The sequence below is a fragment of the Falco punctatus genome, assembly GCF_963210335.1.
Source record: "Falco punctatus genome assembly, chromosome: 5".
Classification (NCBI taxonomy): domain Eukaryota; kingdom Metazoa; phylum Chordata; class Aves; order Falconiformes; family Falconidae; genus Falco; species Falco punctatus.
In genome coordinates, this window is record NC_137584.1 from 67,647,358 (window position 1) to 67,666,354 (window position 18,997).

Sequence of the window (18,997 nt, forward strand, 5' to 3'; positions counted from 1 at the left end):
TGCACCGGCAGCTGCTGATTTGAACCCGAAGGGCTCATACCCCCTTGATGAGTCACATATTTCGTTTTTTGACCTCAAGGTCATAATTGCCCATGCTGGGAATTAGCGGTGTCTCCCCCAGCACCCAGTTGAGAGACACCAGACTTTATAAATCAGCCAGAAGGGCAGGATCCTCCTTAAATGTGTGTGTGTGTGAGTCTTTCACCTGTCATTTGCCCCATCCCATGGCAAAGCAGCTCAGCTGGCAGAGCTGTGGGCGGAAAGTGCACGTTGCCTTCCTGGGCACACCACGCTTGGTCCCCCAGCATTTTCACACATCCAGGTGGCCTGCCCACAGACAGCCCGCGGCTCTGCGCTGGGGGCACACGGTCTTGCTGCATTTCATGGCAGCACCCAAAACAAGGAGCTTCCCCCACCCCGCACCTCGCTGACGCTGTTGCGGTTAGCTGGCCTGGTGGTGGTGGTGCTGCTGTGGCTGAAACCCACTGTATTTCTGGTTGCAAAATGCGCCTTCACTGGCTTCTGACTGGCTTGGGGACTGCCAGAAACCAACGCAGCAGCTGCCGGGCTCAGCCTCGCAAGGCTGTGATCTATAACGTGCATTGTCTTTTTATGTAATGCGTTTTATTAAACATCTTCTAAAGCTTGCAAGTGTCCCCAGGACATAACTCTCCAGTGCAACATAACGCTTTGCCAAGTAATGAAGTATGATTTACAGCGGTAACGGTTATCCTATGTGTTTTTAAAAAAATTATTACAGCAATAGCTCTGTCAAATATAGGAGTATAACATGCTGCATTTGGCACGTTTATGACAACAGTGCTCTGGTTTTCTTAACTCCACAGTTCGGTGTTGGCAGTATTTCAAATTCTTGAGACAGATGTTTAAATGAATTTTTTAAGAGGACAGTGAAATACTTTTAAAACATCATATGGTGCTGAGTGTCTCAATATGAGCAGGAACATTATTTCTGTATCGTTCAGGTAGGGCAGGGCAGCACATGGCCTCTCTGGTTTAGATCTCACAGTAAATGATGGAAGTAGCAAATGTTGTATTAGCTTTCTGGGGCATCCTGGCCTGTTGTTAACTTTTTGGCTGGGGGGCCGAGGCGGGGGGAACGGACACTTGACCTTCTCCTGGATTTAGTTTGCATTTGCATCTCCTTTGTGAGCAGTGAAAACAGATCCACATTTGTTTTGAATGCAGTTCCCACCACGCTGATACAGGACAAAGTGGTCTCACGCTGACACTTTTGAGTGTGTCATTGTGGTCCCAGTGGTTAGGGTTTCAGGCCAGAAATGACAATCATTTGGAAAAATGTAAATGAGAACCCTGATCATATATCTGTGAGGCAGACTGCATTCAAGTATTTCCATCAAAACACTGAAAATTGTTTTTGAACAAAAATCCTTTTTTTTTTTTTTTAAAAAAAAAAAAAGAGGTATTGGCTAAAACTGACGAGAGCGCCATAATTAACAGCGCCAGGGTATTCGGCTCTGGCATTGCTGTTTGCAACTTTCAATCACAGAAAATCAGAGCCCACAAAGGCAGAAGTCGGCATTGTTGGAGACATCATCGCCCTCGGCATTGCGCGTGTTTGCGGCTGGGAGGGGAAGACGCCCCGCAACGAGGCTGCGCATGCGGTCAGTGCAGAGAGATTGAAGACAAGGGAAGCATCAGTAAAGCAATGAACACTTATATTTAATTTACATTTGACAATTTGCACATAAATAATGATGTAAACCAATACGTAAACATACGATAGTTTGTTGTTCTAGCAAAGTAAAAAGCCTGGTAACTTTGGTCAGAGTCTTTCTTAAGAGAGACAAAAAAAACCCCCAAAACACTGTTGATTGTTGCTACATTCACATGTAAAACGTCTAAGGGAAGGGAGAAACAGTAAAGAGAAGTAACAATTCTTAAAGCTGATGCATATAAATTCTTGTAAAATTTGTATCAAATACAAGAAAGCACTACAGGCAAATAATAGGAAAAGTGTGTGTCCAGTGACAGAGTAGTGATACTTTGGTTTATCCTACAAGTAAGTACTATATTTATGAACTATTGCTACATTTAAAAGATGTCAGCCTCACAATTTGCAGGAGTGGAAATGTAATGAACTGTAGTCCTTCAAAAGCTGTGTTGAGAGACTTATTATTTCAGGATTGTTTGTTTTTTTAACAGAAGGCATGAAAAGGAAATTTGCTGAGAAAAAGAACCTCCAAATCCTGGATTGCTGAAGTGGGTCATCTTAAAATTTGGAAGTATAACCAGACAGAAGATGTACGTGGAGGGGAGATGCTACGTGAATTGACTGTGCAACTCGTTAACAGCAGGGTAAAACAAGACCAGGGGCTCATCCCAACTATCCCTGCCCCCTTCACTGCGTTTTGCGAACACACCGTGTGTGGGTGGTACCTGGCTGCCTCTCAGGTTTCTTCAGTTATGTTTTCTGGCTGTGTTTTCACTGACCACCCGGCTCCTTCCCCCCCAGTACACGCTGCCCAGAGAGCAGGGGAGTGATGATCCCCCCATTCTGCAAACAGGGTCATTCCCACCAAATCTGCTGAGACGCCACGCGTGGGTGACGTGACGTTATTCACATCAGGTTGTTTGCAAGTTCAGGCTTCCCCTGGACAGCCACGCAAGCATACTTGCGAGTGATAAATGCCTTTGTACAACCTTCTGGGTTTGAGGTCATTGGTAGTATGCAAAACTGGATAACATTTGATTTTCACACTTAGATGAAAAATAGGTTTTATTACATGGTTTGGCTCACAACTTAAGTGGTATAAATATATATACATATACATATATAGTATAGTGGTATAAATATATCTATAAATATACATGTATTCTTTGCTACACCTCAAACGTCACCATATCATCTTTGGGCTTAGCAAAACAAAAAGATAAAAGGACGTGCATTCTATCTTTCCCTGTGCACATTTTGGTTTCTTCTCTAAGTAGCAAAGCGTTTAGATAAAACAGCATTGTCTGCACCACTGGACACAAGCACTGAGGTAATTGTTGTTCAACAACTTTGCAATGCCCTTTTCTTCTTTAATTAAATTAACCACAAAATGTACAAACACAAATACTGAGAGTTGTACAGGAAGGAAGAAAAAAAATATGTGCCAGGAAAGGACTCTGTTACCCACTTTTACCCAGGCAAAGTGGGAGTGAAAAATACAAATAAAACTGAACCCCTTCTTTCTCAGGGAATCTGACCGTCTTTTTTTTATCCCTACCATCTTTTTTTTTATCCCTGGAAGGCTCTGGCCAAAAAAAAACAAAAAAAAAAAAAAAGAGAGAGAAGAAAGAAGCCTGCCAAAAACTTCCTTTTAGGCAGAATATTAAGAATATTTGTGTGTTTGCTTTTAAACTGCTTTCAGAAACAAAGAACGTAAGTGAGATTCTATTTTGGAAAAGCCACTTTAAGCTGATGCATTCCTTTGGTCATAACATCACATGACAACGTGTGGGGCTAGAGCTGTTTTCTAACAACCTGTGGTATTGTCCATGGCAGGTAGGTGTTTGCTGTGCCACATCTGCTCCGGGCAGAGCTGCAGATAGAAGAATCTCTCTCCTATCCTCCGGCAGGCAGGGACAGCAGTTTCTTCCCTGCTTGCTGCTACTCTGCGGGGTTTTTTTTTTCCCTTTTCAATTCCCAGTGGGGTGATTTGCACATAAAAGTACACAGCATTTTTTTCAACCCAACAGATCTAGGATTCTGTATGTCAAACGTCCAACTTTGGCAAAACAAAAAACCACATTTGTTTAAAAGACATTGGTACATAAAACATATTTACTGAAGCCCCGATCTTAGGTTCTTAAAACAGATGTGCAGAAAAACATATCTACAAAGAATGGCCATAGAACAAAAAATAAAAACATTTAAAGTAAAAATTACAATGAATTTTCCAGTCATTGTAAACATTTTCCTAATTATTGCTTTTAGAATGATTAATTGCATAATAAATTATGAAGTACTATCATTGAAAAAATAATTATGGATAGATGATTGTCTTTTAGTAACTGGCGAGGCAATGTAGAGTCCTTTGCCCCTTTTTATGCCCTGAGAAAACAGTAACTTTGGAGTTCCTTCTTTCAGCTGGAGAGCGTAGGGAAACTACTGTAAGCCAAGATTGCTTTGCAGCATTGAAACTATGTACAAGCAACTGCTACAGGCACCCTGACTTGCCAAGTCATAAATAAAAAAAAAATCACTTTGCCAAAAAGTCTTAAGGGTCCATTGGTTCAACTGTTTCTTGCTTGACCTTTACAGGTAACAGAGGTAGTGGGTGACCATGAGGCAACTTCATAATTGACATATCTGACGACTCGTAAAGGTTGCATCCTGAGGAGAGCAGTCCATTTCCCAGGTTCCTCTGTAGAGATACTTTCAGATTAGCTCCTTCCATTTCCCTCCTGAGCATGGTCAGTATATCCTTCTCCACGATCGATGTTAAGTCGATATTGTCCTCCACTTCTTCCAACTTGTCAGCATTGTCACTGATGTCGAACTTCTCGATCTCCTCGTTGATTCGATTCAGGTCCTCCATGGAGAGGCCCGAGGCAGGGGCAACGGGGCAGTTGCCCTTCAGGTGGACCTGGAGGCTGCAGAGGTGAATGTAGCTCTTGTGGCAGTGGATGCATTTATGGGGACGTTCCCGGGTGTGGAGACGCTTGTGCAGCTTCAGGTGCACAAACTGGGTGAATTTGGCTGGGCAGAGCTTGCACTGGTAAGGCTTCTCTCCAGAGTGGAGCCGCAGGTGGGTTTTGAGATTGCTGGTGCTGCTGAACCGCTTGTGACAAACCTAATGCGGGGGGGTGGCAGAGAGCAGAGAAACAGGGAATGAGTGGGAGGGGATTTTATGGTTTAAATCACAGACACCTAGGAGGAGACAGCAGAATGAAGCAGCAGCTTTTTATATCTTCACACTTTCTCACAAAGGGGAAAAAATCCCCACCTTTTTTATGTAAATATTGCCAAATAGCATTTCGAGTATGGCCGACGGCAAAACTGCATCGGGCAGATGTTGCCCTAGCAGGCTAAAGGCGACTCTGCTCTTACAGATGCTGCCGCGCCAGGGCTGGAAACAGCTGCAGCACTGACTGCGGCCCTCAGCAGCTGAGGGCTCGCCACGCAGCCCTCCCTGCACGCCGTGCACGCCCTGCGCCCGCACGAGCGCTGCCACCCCTTTGGCCTCCAAGGGAGGCTGCCTCTGTGGCATGTGGCATACCTGACACTCGTGGGGTTTTTCTCCCGTGTGTACCAGATAGTGCTTCTGGAGGTGCGCCAGCTGTGTAAAGCCTTTATTGCAAGTCTGGCATTTAAACGGTCTCTCTCCACTGTGTACTCGGAGGTGCACCTAGGGAGAAACAAAGCAATTAACAATTTCCAGTTTCCAGTACTGCAACAGAAGTACTTTCAGAGGTTTCCTAAAGTTAGCGGGAATTCCCATCACCAAAACACAATGTCACCTAGTTACTTAGGTGGCGTCAGTATGAAAACACTGTCTTTACAACCGTGCTTTCCGGCTGGGAGATGCCCCTATTAAGCCCCAACTGGTAAGCAGCCTAACAAGCAAGGGAGGCCCGTCCCTGCTTTTCCTAGATAACCTACAGGGAGAAACCAGACCCTCCCGAGAAGCCTCACGTCTCGGTCTCCTCTGCTTACCTTCAGATTGGAGAGCTGGCCAAAGGTCTTGGAGCAAACATTGCATTCGTACTTGATCTTCCCATTCTGCTTCTTCAGTGGGTAGGGGAGGGTTTTGTAACCGGTCACATTCCTCTTACTTTTAATGAGATTCATGGCTTCTTCGCCGCCGGTGGCAGCCAGCACCACTGAGGTAGGTTTAGGTTGCATTATGTGTTCTGAACTGGCTGCTGTTCCAGCTGTGGGCGACCCGCTGGTAGGGCTGCATGGCTTGTCCTTCATGCTGGCGGCAGCACCCGTGATAGAGAAGGCACTGTTAGGTGCTGGTATGAGGAAGTCTCTCGGGTGATCAGGCTGCAGCAGTCGACGGCCTCCTTCGCTGGGCAATGAACTGGGGAGCGTGGTGGGGTTCAGCATGTGGTGGGAAAGGCTGCCTCCACTGAGAAGGTTGCCATAAAGAGGATACATCCTTGGGAAAAGATTGAAATTGTTGATGCCATTGATATTGTTCAAAGCGCTTAGGTTATTACAGCTCATATTGAACGGAGGTAATAGGAATTTGGGGTAGTGGGGGTTATAGGACGGTAGAAAGGCAGGCGGGAGGTGGCCAGGGGGTGCGTATCCAGGATAAGACCCCAGTCCTTCTGAGCCGTACGATCCATTCAAGTAAGAGTACGGCTCTCTGTGCTCTTGGGAAGTAGGTGCCAGAGGTGAAACCGTGACCCCTGGACTGCTGTGAGGGCTTGAACTTTTTAAGCTTTGGTCCGGGCTGCTCCTCCCAGAAGGACTTGGCGTAGTAGACGTCTGGATGGGTGAATGAGTAATGTAGCTAGGTCTGTCCATTCCATATCCTAAGGAGGCTTTCAGATAGTCTTCTGGAATGTGAGGTCGGATCGGGTAGACAACTCGCGGGAAGAAACACCTCTCTGGGCTGTAGTTCTTATGCAAATCATCCAAGTCTTTTTCTGGAGTAACTGGTGAAATGTTGGTCTGGAAGAAGTCTTTTCCTTTTGGAGGATTAGATTCCATTTTCAGGATTTCTTTCACACTGTGCTCCTTCTTTGGGATGCCCTTCTGATAGAGCTCATCTTTATCAGCACTGTGCTGCTTTGGATTAACATGGGTTTGTGCTGAAATACAAAGACAAGTTAATGATTATTCAGATATGCCACCGTCATTACCTCTTTTCAAAACACAATCAAACTCCCACAAGTTTAGTGGGAAGGAAGGGCCACTCTCAGAGATGAGCAATCATTTAACTCACCAAAAGCCTAATTTCTGTGCAAAGAAATGCCTGCTGGTATTAAGTGTTAATAAAAAACATTGCTAATTTAAGGAATACCAGCCAGTACATACAGATCTGAATGATGATTCATTCGTAAAATGCTAGGCTCCACTTTACAAACTGATTTCACCTTTCTTTCCCTTTACATTTGACTAGCTTTGCTGTCTGTTTTCGACGTCTGTTTAAGCAGTATTTCTAATAAATGCAGTAACAAGCATTTGCTCACAATACAGGTTTAACAGAAGGACTTTGCAGAACGCAAGCTCCCAGAAATGTTCCTCAATAAATAACAAGGCATGACAAATAGGCTTTTGCCAAACCGCAGCAGTCACTTCACCAGCCAGTTCAATTACTTACAGTACCAAAAAAACCATGGCTGGCTAGGATGAAAGCTTTCTTCAAAGAGAAGGTACTCTCCATCAGTAAACAGATCATTACTCATTAAATATACTGCTTAGGAACATCTACAACAAAGCAGACTATTTACTGCAGATTTCTGTGGCATTCAGTCTATGCAAAACTCCTCTGCTTACAGCTGTACTTTATAAAAAAAATGCTGAAGTGAAGCAAAAGAAAGCAAGACTGGTTGGCTCCAGCTTAAGTTGAAATGCACTTAAAAAAAAAAAGAGGGAGGAAAAGAAATATGTATTTAGAAGAAAACAGAAGCTAGCATCCGTTCGGCTCAGTTCAGCACATACACTGTTTATTTGTATTCAAAGACTCATTATCTGGACACAACAGAATATAAACAGTACACTGAAAGATGTCTTCAACAGAAAAAGAAGTCTGCTTTTATCTGCTCTCCCCAAGTTAATAGTTATATAATCTTGAAACGATGACTTGTAAGATACTTTATTATAAGGGAAAATCTACAAGAAGGTTTCATATTCATGGTTAGTTATGTGCAAGGTTTTCCGTCAGGAGGTACAAGTTGATGCCAATAGCTGTGTGACTCAAAAGTATCACAGCCCTTCAGCCAAGTTTCTACTTTTGTGACTGACTGCTCCTACTTCACTAACTGAGGTGAGAAGCAGTTATTTCTGGTTTTTGGAGGACCAGCTGAACCAGGACCAGTAAGGAAAATGCAGACACGCAATGGCCACGCTGCTTTCATCGCGGATTCTTTGCTTCACTATTCACTGCCCTGACAGAATCTATCATTTGGCAACATTACCCTATAAGGCAAAGAAACAGCCATCTATTAAACGTATCCAAGAAAGCAGCTGCTTTCAAAGCATGCTCCTACTCACAGCAACCTGCTTTACAGTAGCATCCTTTTTCAAACAGCATTAGACTAGTAGCAAGCAATTTTAGTTGGAGATATGTGGGCATTTTGTGGATTTTCAAGTTGCAATGAAATGCAATTGAACACATTTAAGTTCAATTAAAATATTTATGATAAAATATAGGGTGTGTTGTACAGCAAGCATGTACACATGTAAATGTGCAAGTAGCTTCCCGATTACTTCTCTTGATGTTAAAGTTTAATGCAGAACTGTTTCAATAATAAATTAATAGTGTGTCATATTGCCTGGCATCAAAAATAATCTATTTTCTTTGGTCGTTCTGTCTGTACTTGTAGACTGGTAAACATTTTCTAACTATCCACCCAAATTTTTGCATATAACACAAGAGATCCTGCTAGGTTCAGGAAGCTCCATAATGGCACTGTGGATAGTACTATCTACATCTTCTTATCAGCTGCCTGTCACCATGCCAGCTTCTCAGAGCAAGCATTCCTGGTGACACTATCATCGGGAAGTATCGAGACTTGGAAGTATTGAAAGCTGGGCAGCGGGTGGGAAGCAGGACTTGTGAAGCCTTGCAGCCGAAAAAATAAATAAATACCACCTTATCTGTCGAGCAGGAACTTCAAATTGACACTTTTCTCTTTTAAAGAAAGAAAATCCAGGGGGAGGGGAAGAGGAAGGAGAAGTGCTGGCGCTGCTGGAAAAGTGACAGAGAAACTGGGGCCACTTCAGTTAGAGGAATGGCTCCTACTGTCACAAGGTTAAACATCAGGGTGGGGACATATGTGCCTTATGTGCCGGAGAAAGCCCGCAAGTGACAAAAAGGAAGCTCACACCAAGAACGTAACTTTCTGTGCAACAGGCCCATGCCCCCACTTGACAGGCTAAAGATAATTGCTCTTTCCTTCCCTTCAAAGTTTTCCCAGTAAAGCCTTCCCTCCAACTAATTTCCATGTGTAGACAGAAGCTGCAATATTTAAAGATCATTTTTCAGGTCTAACCGTGACAGTTCTCTTTAGTTCACAAGCTATCTTTGGTCCATAAACCCCCTCTTGGCTTTTTCACCTATTTTACCTGAGCATAAGGGATGCTTCACAACACCAGAGAGATCAAAACATGATCAAGTGTGTCAGCACTGTGTAAAACAAGAGAAGGCAGTGCTGGGGGCCAAGGAGAGGTTCTTACCTTTTATACTGAAAGTGGATTTAAACCAGGGCTGAAACTGACTGAGAGTTTTACAACTTTTCTTGTTGCTCTTAAAGGAGCCATAAAAAGATGTATTTCTTATACATGATTTTTTTGGTTTTACTTCTGATTTTAGAATTAAGTTCTCACTGATGACAATGTCTCCCTCTTGCTCTTGAAATGCATTTCTCCTTCCCACCCCCACATACATACATATACAGTAAATATAGGCACATATTCTTCCAAGATCTGTCTAGTTTCTGTGGTCAGAGAGACACACAGAAAAGAAGTTCATGACAAAACAAGAACAGTGCAGCTGCATTTCTAAGTTACTGATCTGGGGGGAGAGGGGGGAAAAAAGAAAGAAAAAAACCCAGACGTGCCTCTTTAGGAGCCTGATCCACTTCTAACTGAGGTCGACAGATTATTTGCTCAGATCTGAGATCAGTGAGTGCGTGCAAGAGGAAAAGGGACAAAACTCCTGACTTTTAAGTATTAATGAAACTTGAGCGGAGGGGCTGCCTGAAGTCACTCCAATGTGGGTGTTCCAGCTACAGACTGCTGCATAGCTGTAAGCTTTGCTCTCGTTTCTTGTGCTCCGAGCTGTAGCCTGAGAAAGACTTCATAAGAACAATGACCTGTTTTTTCTAAAAACTTGAAAAACGGTTGTAGGCGGCCAGTAATTTCAATAGTAATTTCAGGAGTGAGATGGTACTGAACACTTCGAGTGGTAGAGCTTAATTATGCCGATTCACATTTTCGATCTAAATTAAGCACCTCTTTTGCTAGTAGAAAGAGAACCTCGAAGTTGTGAAGCAGGCAAAACAAAGAGTGTTTCCATTCAAAATGAGAACGGAGACCTATACATTAGAAGTATATAATTTGATCATCTGTTTTCTAAATGTGTCCAAGGCTGGGTGACATGCCTTGGAAAACATTTTGCTCAGAGAAGGTTTTTAAGGAAGTCTTCAAATAATCCTCAACTTTAAGTCAACTTTAGCCCTCCAATTCTGATTTTGTGAAGACAACCTTTCATATAATTTCAAAATCATTTTCCTGAGCTCTTTTGAAGATTCCAGGAGGCATTTTTTTTAAGCAAGTGCAGATGTTTCCTCCCAACCCAAACAGAAAAAAACTTCAAAACCAGAAAGTGAAACTGCCCATAAACAAAAGGGAAAGCAAGCAGCAGGGCTTAGCTAACGGCTAGCATGTCAGGGCCAGCAGGAAGAAGAAAAGAATAAACCACATTTAAGAAACAAGCATTAAAAAGTTAAATCTTCACAGAATCTGAAAGATTTTAAATAATACCTCGTTAAGCCTGTTAATGAAACAAAAAGATTGCCAAATATTTTCTAAACATGCAAATTGTCTTCCCCGAACTCAAACTTTTTTCCTGAAGCTTGACCAACAGATGTTACCTGCCTGTACTTGACTGAGGAGACAAACACGACATGAGCAGCAGGAAGTTGCATCACATGATTGCAATACATGAACATTATTATCAAATAGTCATGTCCTGAGTCAACGCAGTTGTTTGGTTTGGGTTTGTTGGTTTGTTTTTTTTTATTGTTACCCTCTTCACCCTCCATCCCCAAACAATCCCCCCTACAATGAGGTAGGAATAATATGCTAAATTATGTGGGACCCCCAATGCAAATTTCCTCTGTCTGTTCGCTAGTCCAAAAATAAAATATCACAGACAAGACAAACTGAGAGTCCAGTTGAATGAGGCCAAGCATATTTAACACATTACTGGAATTTGACTTTTTGGCCAGCAGAATACATAAATCTTGTGCCATCACACTTAAAACCATTTGATGCACAACAGTACCATCTGAAGATGACATATCTCAAATCTTGATAATAAACAACATCAGTGGCTTCAAAACAGGCAGGAAGAAGGGGATCATTTGAAATGAGACTGAGTTTCTGCCACCGGGATAATGCAGTCTTGCCTCCACCACTATTGTGCAACTCTTTGCAGGCACTCCAACATCCACTCGAAGTTACGTAGCTCCACTCAGGGCTAATCATGGCTGTGAAGGTAAGTGTGTGCTTCAGCGTCTGAAGGACCAGGTCAAAGGCCCCAATTCAAGAAAACACAGAGGACAGGGTTAAACCCATAACTAAGTACATGCCTAATTGCTGTCTTGAATCTGGATGCTTTCCTTCTACAGCACAAATGAACTAATGCTGAAGAAGTTACCTTTAATTTGAAAGTTTGCTGTTACAGAGGCAAGTAGATGTTATATGTGGATGTGTAATATATATTTATGCTCTAAAGTGGTAGTTCTTTCATTTTTGAGGCCACTAATTACAGGAAATAAAGCCAGAGAAATTCTCTGATACATTTTTCCCCAGAGGCCCATCCCGCTCAGGTGCTTAAAGAGGAACTGAGGTGCTAAACTCCCAAGACCGTGATCCCCAAACCCCTGAGGCACCTAAAGCAACTGCCTGTATTTTAAATTGGCAAGGCTGGAAGCTTTCCACAGGTGTGTGTCCCAGGTGGCCTGTGCCAGGCTGGGCAACCAGCCAAGGCACGGCTCTTCCAAAGCCTCCTGTGGGCACAGAGACATGGTGCAGGGAGACAGCTGGGTGCAACACAGCAGGGCCAGGAGTTGGCAGTGCTGCTGCCCCACGCTCACGCTAGCGTGTGTCCCAGCAGGGTGGAGCCCTGACTTCAGCCTGCAGCGGGACCTGGTCCCCAGCTTTCCCTCCCTCTTCCTCAGAGGGTGCCAAAGCCAGCAGCTAGGAGCTGGGAGAGGCAGCAATGCTCAGCTGCTCCTCTGCGGGAAGCTGTGCCACTTTAAACGGTGAATTATTAGCAATCCGTTTGGCTGGAGAGAGCTTTTCCTGACCTTCTAGCAGCCGGAGGAGGTGACCAGTGCAGGGTGCCCCCAAACAAGACCATATTAAGATGGGGCAAAGCCCCATGTCTGCAGCAGGTACAAGATGCTAGCGATTTGGGGCCAAGCTTTCTGCATTTTATTCATAGATGAACACAACGCAAGGGCACCTTGGCCAGGCTTGCAATGGAGGGAAAGGTTGGAGGGGCAGCAGGATGCTCACTAGTTTCAGATTTAACCAGAAGAAGTGGCCTGAGAGGAAGGGGAAAAAGAAAACTGAACAGTACTCACATTTGCTTTAAATTCATTTGGTTCCAGTACTAACGCTGGAAAAACCATCCCTGCTTGCACTGTTGCTACAGGGCCTTCAGCAAATAAGCATCTTTGGGAGACGTCTGGGTTTTTTTTCCATACTTTTCAAGAAAGGGTACCCAAACGTTAGAAAACCTCAGTCCTTATGGTATCTGTAGGGTTTCTGGCCCAACTGCAGGCTTTAAGCCTGAATGTGTTTGTCACAAAGATGAGGGGGCAAAACAAAAAAAGTGAGAACTTTTTCTCATTTTTTTGAACGGCTATTTTGTTTAGGTGGAGGGGGCTAACAAAATTTCTGAACAGTTTAAGCAGAATTATCTTTAAAAAGAACAAGGGATATTTTGATTTCAGCATCTGGGAAGATTGTTCTTTTGAATGTTAAGACTGAACTACACAATTGTTGCTAAAGATCCCATCTCTTTAAATCCACATATTGAGCCTACTTTTATTAAAATGGATTATTCTGCATATGTCCAGACACCCCTAGCTTTGACCTGATAAAGATTAACCAGCCAATTCACTGACACTTTCGAAATACATTCCTTGCTACTTCTGCAAGACAACCTAAGATGCCAGCAGATGCAGGAAACCAAGGCTGCATTTGTGTATCCTCCTAGCTAGTGGCCAAATATGTCTGGCTGGATGTTTGCAAACTCCTCGTGCACAGAAACACTTAATGCTGTTGTCTCGTACCACATGTAGGTCCTACTGAAAAGGCAACAGTTCCTCATATCAGGAAATAAAACTGCACAGCAAGTGGTGATATGACATGTGCAAATATAACAGAATCAGTGAGATATATTTTGAATATGGAATATAGCAGCATAGGACATCCCCTCCCTCTCTTCCCTCTGCCATTAAGACAAAGCAAATTGTTTCCTGTAATTTGTAGGGAAAGACCAAAAACTGGTAGAAGGACGACATCCATGGAGGACAGAGGTACTTTTGATTAATTTGAATGTGTGGCATCATTTTCATGATGTGGGGTTACATTTTAGGTCTAATGATCCCCAAAGTAACACTGATACTTTATAAGCCATTATTTGTTGCCAAATAACAGCAAATAGTCCTTTTTATAAGAAAACCTGCTTGCAGTTCTTCCTTCAAATGTCAGTGTAGGGGCTAGCAGGCCAAAAGAATGCTCTGCTCTATCTCAGAGCAGCTAGCGGGGGGGGAGGGGGGGGAGTAAGCCTAAGAGTCAAATGAGAAGTCAGCAAGAATCTCTCCCTCTCTTCAAGTGGCTCTGTGTGATGTGCTAGGCAGTGATTAAGCTATGAGTAAAGCGCTGAGGCTGGATATGGTCAGAAACCGCAGAGGAACACAGAGATAAACTCCTGGAAATACCTCTTCCCCCTGCTACCAATGCTATTATTTTTGAACAGAAAATGAAAGCTGCAATACACAGCCAAGAAACGGGGACGAAATACACTGACTGAGCTTAAAAAACAAGTAGCAAGATGAGAAGACAACAGGAGGTTTGCTCCCATAAGCGTAGATGCAAGGCTCAAAGAGCATTATGCAGTAAACATATATTTTGTCAAGACACCTAGACAGAGTCATGGCACATAGCCACTTCCTTGTACAGTGAGGGCAGCCCTTTGGGAGCATGACTGGCCAGCCTTTAGTATATGCTATCAAAGCAGAATTTTGCTCAATGCACTATGAAATCTAGACGTGGAAAGTTTGAGAGTGAACAAACATCTACAGTTTTGAAGGCAGAGGATGTATTCAGGTTGTCTGTCCAGAATAAAACAGTAACCGTTCACAGTTTTTATACTGTGTTTACATTCGAATGGGCAAAGGGAACTCTTTCTGTTGGGGTTTTTAATTCCCCTTTTCCACTCTGAGCTACCTACCGTGACACAACAGGTGATGCAGCTGTGTAATTATACAACTTATTATTAGATCACATAGGCAGAAGAGACATTACTAGCATTCCTTGTTTACACTGTAATCCACTTACTAAGGTTCATCATTGTCAGCTCTCTGGAAGAGGGATAGTGCAGCCTCTCTGCAAAGTCTCGGCAATACCACACAAGCAGCTCTTGGTTGGCAGGGATGGCCTTGATGGTGTAGAAGTAGATGTTCATTCCATTCTGACAAGCAGCCAAGTTCTGTTCCTGAACAGAGTAGCCAGGGTTTACATAACGCATCCAGTTGCTCTTGTCCTCATTAAATCCGTCAATGAAGTGGTGAAGCTCACCACTCGAATAGATCTGGAATAGAGAGTAAGGGCTTATGAATATATATACGCACAATACGTAACACATGCACACAGAGTCCAGAGGCGAAAAATTACAAGGTTTTGTTTGTGGTTTTTTTTTTTTTTTACATGAACAGATAACACTGTAATAATAATTCAAGCTGGGTTGCCCCCTTTCCAGCTATGCTATCCTCTGCGGTAAGGAAATAGATGCTTATTCAAAGTTCACCATCACTTTTTCCATTTCTGCTTATCCTGTGTCACTGCTAGTATGGACAAATCAGACCCAAAATATGAAATGCAGAGTACTCTCCCTGTGTGAACAGTGTACCTTAAGAGTCCTTTTCCCCGTGCTATGATCAACAAGTGGGTGATGCTGATGACTGCAGGTCTGAGTGCATGCTTGCATTAATGCTTTGAGTCACCTGTGTATAAGACTGACTGGCTGTGCTACGTCAGAGTCTTTCTTGCCTTTTTCTATGGCCTCTGTACTTGCAGTTTCCTACCACCTCCACCCAAAGGTTTAAACTATACAAACATCCTCCACCCCCCCAGAGTCCTAAGCAACACTTGCTCACAGTTGGACTGTAAACCTTTTGTGGAAAGGCTGGGCAAGGCAAAGATGAACTTCACGTGCCATAACTGAAAGACCTGGAGAGGGGCTAGCCAAAAAAAAGTCACTTTTCTTATCGAGGGACATGTTCTGGCTTGTCCACGAGGGGAAAGAAAACATGAATGTAAAAACCGTTCAGCGACTTGGGGAGAAAGAAGTCCCAATCACTGACAGAAGCTACTGTTTCTTAAAAGCCGTAAGAATAAGAAAGTTATTAAAAAAAAAAAAAAACAAAACACATTAAGAAAAATGCCAGAGACGTGTTTGTTGAGGACACATCCCTTACTCTCAGGAGGAACCAGCTCCATTCTGGATGAAATGGGGTGCTTGGGTTTTGCAAAACAGATGGTCGGGCAAAAACCAGACCTTGAAGTGGGAGCAGCCTGCACCAGCAACGTACCTCGGTGAGCAGGAAATGCCCTTCTGAAGGGGAGACAGAGCTCACTCCAGGGGGAAAACACTCCATGGCCTGTTCCTGCCTTCGTGTTCACACCACTGTCTTCTGCAACTACCTGGCCAGACAGCGCACCCTGCGAGCGCCCACCGGTCAGCCGGGACCTCTCTTCTGGAGAGAGCCACCAGCGGAGAGGGGCGAGGCAGCCTGGCCCTTTAACGCGGGCCATAAACACCAGAATCACTTTCTTTAAGAGTAACTTCCTGTAAACTGAGAAGGGGGAAATACATGTGGCCTCATCAAAGCAGCTTGTGAGAGATTTTGCGGTGTGTTTGTTATGAGAAAATGGAAGGGAGCCGGGCAAGTTGTGCTGCATCAAGAGGAGCCTTTGGGTTTCTCTGCTCACCCCAGCTAGCAAACTTCCAGGAACGCGGGGCTCCGGCACTTGACGCCTGCCACCGCTTCCCAAACTGGCCCTCCACCGCTCCCACGGCATGGCCACGGATGCTGCCGGTCACTGTGCTCCGGCTGCAGGGCAAAGGCACCCCACCAGGCTCCCACCTATTCTGGGGAAGGCGAGACCAGATGTGCTGAGTCATGGCGCAGTTCCCAGAAATGACGTTGGCCCCGGGTGGCCCCACTCCCCTCACACAGGCAAGGCGCAGGCAGCATCCCCCCACGCGTGTAGCAGATGTTCCCACTCCTGCCAGCAAGCCCAGGATGCCTTTAATAACATGTGGGAAGTTATCTCCCACAATTTCCTTTGCATATGCAAGCCTGTGTCAGACCCCTAGGAAGGAATTCATTTTTGCTGCAGCAGCCTGGCTTGAATGAATCAAGATACTGTAACAGAGAATTTAATGATGCTTAGATGGCTCCTAGGATATTATTTCTGAGGATCCCTCTGCATTAAGGCTTAAAGTCACATCATAAGAATGATGTAATCTCTCTCGCTGCAACATATGAATGAAGACCTGCAAGATGGTTAGCAGTCCCTCTTCCCGATGTTTGCTGCCTTATTAACAACTAGCAGAGCTAGGGCTGGCATACTGGTCTCTTCCTACGCTGGGTGCAAGCTTCTGAAAAATTCAGCTAAAAGAAACATTTTGTAGCCTTATGAATGTGAAAACAGCTGCCTGCTTCATAAAAGCACTCATGCATATAACTGCCTGTGCAATGCTGTATTAAGATCTGAGAAAACCAAAATGATGCAATTAGGTAGGAAGAAAGGGGTGTGGGGAACGCTGCTGCTTGCCCTGGGTTTCACCTGCATATGAGGCTGGGATATTACTAAGGCAGACAGGCACCTGGGCACAGAGGCTTGGATATACTCCCAAATCCACCAACTTAGACACAACCTAAATGGCTAGAAGGCAGCAAAACAAATCCATGGAAGGAGATGGGGCTGAAGGAACGTTCTTTAACAATTAATAATGAGTCTGTAAAGGAAACCGAGGATTATGTCAACTGATAAACTGGAAGCACATTCCCCAGCACAGACTTCCCAAGCCAAAACGAATTGCCTGGTGTTCCCTTCCAGCTTATACTACAGAGTACGAATTAGGCATCACCTCTAGTGTTTGTCTGCCATTAATGGATTTGCCCCTTCACTAAGATCTGTAGGCTGCTTTTTTAACACTTTCTGAAGTGGACTAGAAAAGCTTATGACTTGAATGATATATGCTGAAGACCACCACCACCATGTTACAGTAGTTCTATTCAAAATCGGGGGGGGGGGGAAGTCACAAAACGTATCATAATTCCAGATTAAAAGATTATGCAGTACTTTCACAGTTTCTTCATAGCTGGAAAAATCAAGGGTACATGATATTTGCATAAACAAGAATGACTTTCTGCTGTAAAGAAATGCAAAATAACCTGCCCCTACAGCAAGCAGCAGAACTATTTCTTTACACAATCAAGCACGAATCTGTTTCGAAGACAGAGCCAGGAGAGGCTGCGCATCTCTGCTCTCTACACCCACGCAGTCCCTATATCCAAGACAGCCAGGCTCTTACTCGGCTTAGTTCACCCCACTGGCCCTGTTCGTGCCTGGCCGCATACAGAAGTTACCCCCTGCATTCACACAGGTCTGAAGCAGGAAGTGACCCAGCTTCTCAGCTGTACTCATCTAGTGATCTGCTTACTGCAACAACATGGTGCTGTTTTTTTCTGCTTACCCGCCAAAAGTATTTTCTGTTCGCATTCTTGGGAACTGTATCACTGGTATAGATCTCTCCTACCAGGGGTCCAAAGCGTGTTCCTTTCGGAATGTACTCTTTGCTTATAACTCCAGTGACCTACAAGAAGAGCAGCACAGGATCAGTCCATTGCCAACGGAAATCGAAGAGTCTTCCTTCCTCTCCCCTGTCCCCCAAACTTAACAAGGTTAATGAAGTAAAGCAACCGATGAAAGAAATTTTTAGTGACAAGTCAGCAAAGCAGAAATAAATTAACGAAGTTGGATATGGTATCACCAGATTTATTAGATACCAGCATCTTACTGAGACATACGGAAGCCAAAGATGAACACCACCTGAAAAGTGTGTTTTGTGGAAATACATTTACAAGAAGAAACAGTAAACAAAATGTATAGAGACTGTCAAATATCTTCAGAAGTTATTTCTCTTATCAAAGGCAACCTCCAAAAGTCTAGTTCCAGCAAACAAAAATATTCAACAGCTATCAATCACTTTACTGCTACAGAGTTTGCTTTTTCTAATAAGTTAGGGACTGGAATGACTGCTCTTCCAGATCAAAACGAAACCTTCCCCCACCGCGCCACACACACACACACCACACCCCCTTAACTCTGTACCCGTCCTGATAGCTAAAAGGAGAACAACAAAAAAAGATGACCTACAATCCTCTCACCAGCATACAGTGGCATACAAAACAGAGTATGAAAAGGCTTTGGGACATGTACTCACAGATCACCCTCTTTTATAAAAAGGAGGCAGCAGTTCCAGTAACATACGCCAAGTGGGTTTGGTCAAAAAGACGTAAGGGTTTTGATGAAAATGCTCCACTATGCTAGGTCTAAGAAATGTACTCTAGTTGTTCAGCTTCCTTCTTGACAGTAATTATACCAAAAAAAAGTCACTGACCACAAATCAGGAAGCAATTCATCACTATTCAGAAGAACGTGCCTTGGAGTAACCCTTTGCAAAACACCGCTGAGTTATTGGTTTTGTCTCTCTCTGTTCCTCACCAATCTTCTTAAATTTAATGTATCCAAACAACGTTA

The 18,997-nt window shown here is 43.9% G+C and overlaps 1 protein-coding gene and 1 long non-coding RNA gene across 7 annotated transcripts in view; one reads left to right on the top strand and one right to left on the bottom strand.

The window, feature by feature from the left end:
* The window catches only part of LOC308064811, a 25,633-nt gene extending 23,328 nt beyond the window's left edge, over positions 1-2,305 (top strand). Inside the window, exon 4 of the long non-coding RNA XR_013928533.1 lies at positions 2,185-2,305. This is a non-coding gene — a long non-coding RNA (uncharacterized lncRNA). The remainder of the gene's footprint in view (positions 1-2,184) is intronic.
* PRDM1 (PR/SET domain 1) overlaps positions 1,681-18,997 on the bottom strand; it is a 104,194-nt gene continuing 86,877 nt past the window's right edge. For all 6 annotated transcript variants that reach the window (XM_080389841.1, XM_080389843.1, XM_080389842.1 and 3 more), the window contains 5 exons: positions 17,931-18,050; positions 14,504-14,756; positions 5,684-6,792; positions 5,247-5,375; positions 1,681-4,820 (listed from right to left, as the gene is read on the bottom strand). In XM_080389841.1, the coding sequence (XP_080245967.1) occupies positions 4,245-4,820; positions 5,247-5,375; positions 5,684-6,792; positions 14,504-14,756; positions 17,931-18,050 (2,187 nt within the window). In that variant the 3' untranslated portion in view covers positions 1,681-4,244. The remainder of the gene's footprint in view (positions 4,821-5,246; positions 5,376-5,683; positions 6,793-14,503; positions 14,757-17,930; positions 18,051-18,997) is intronic.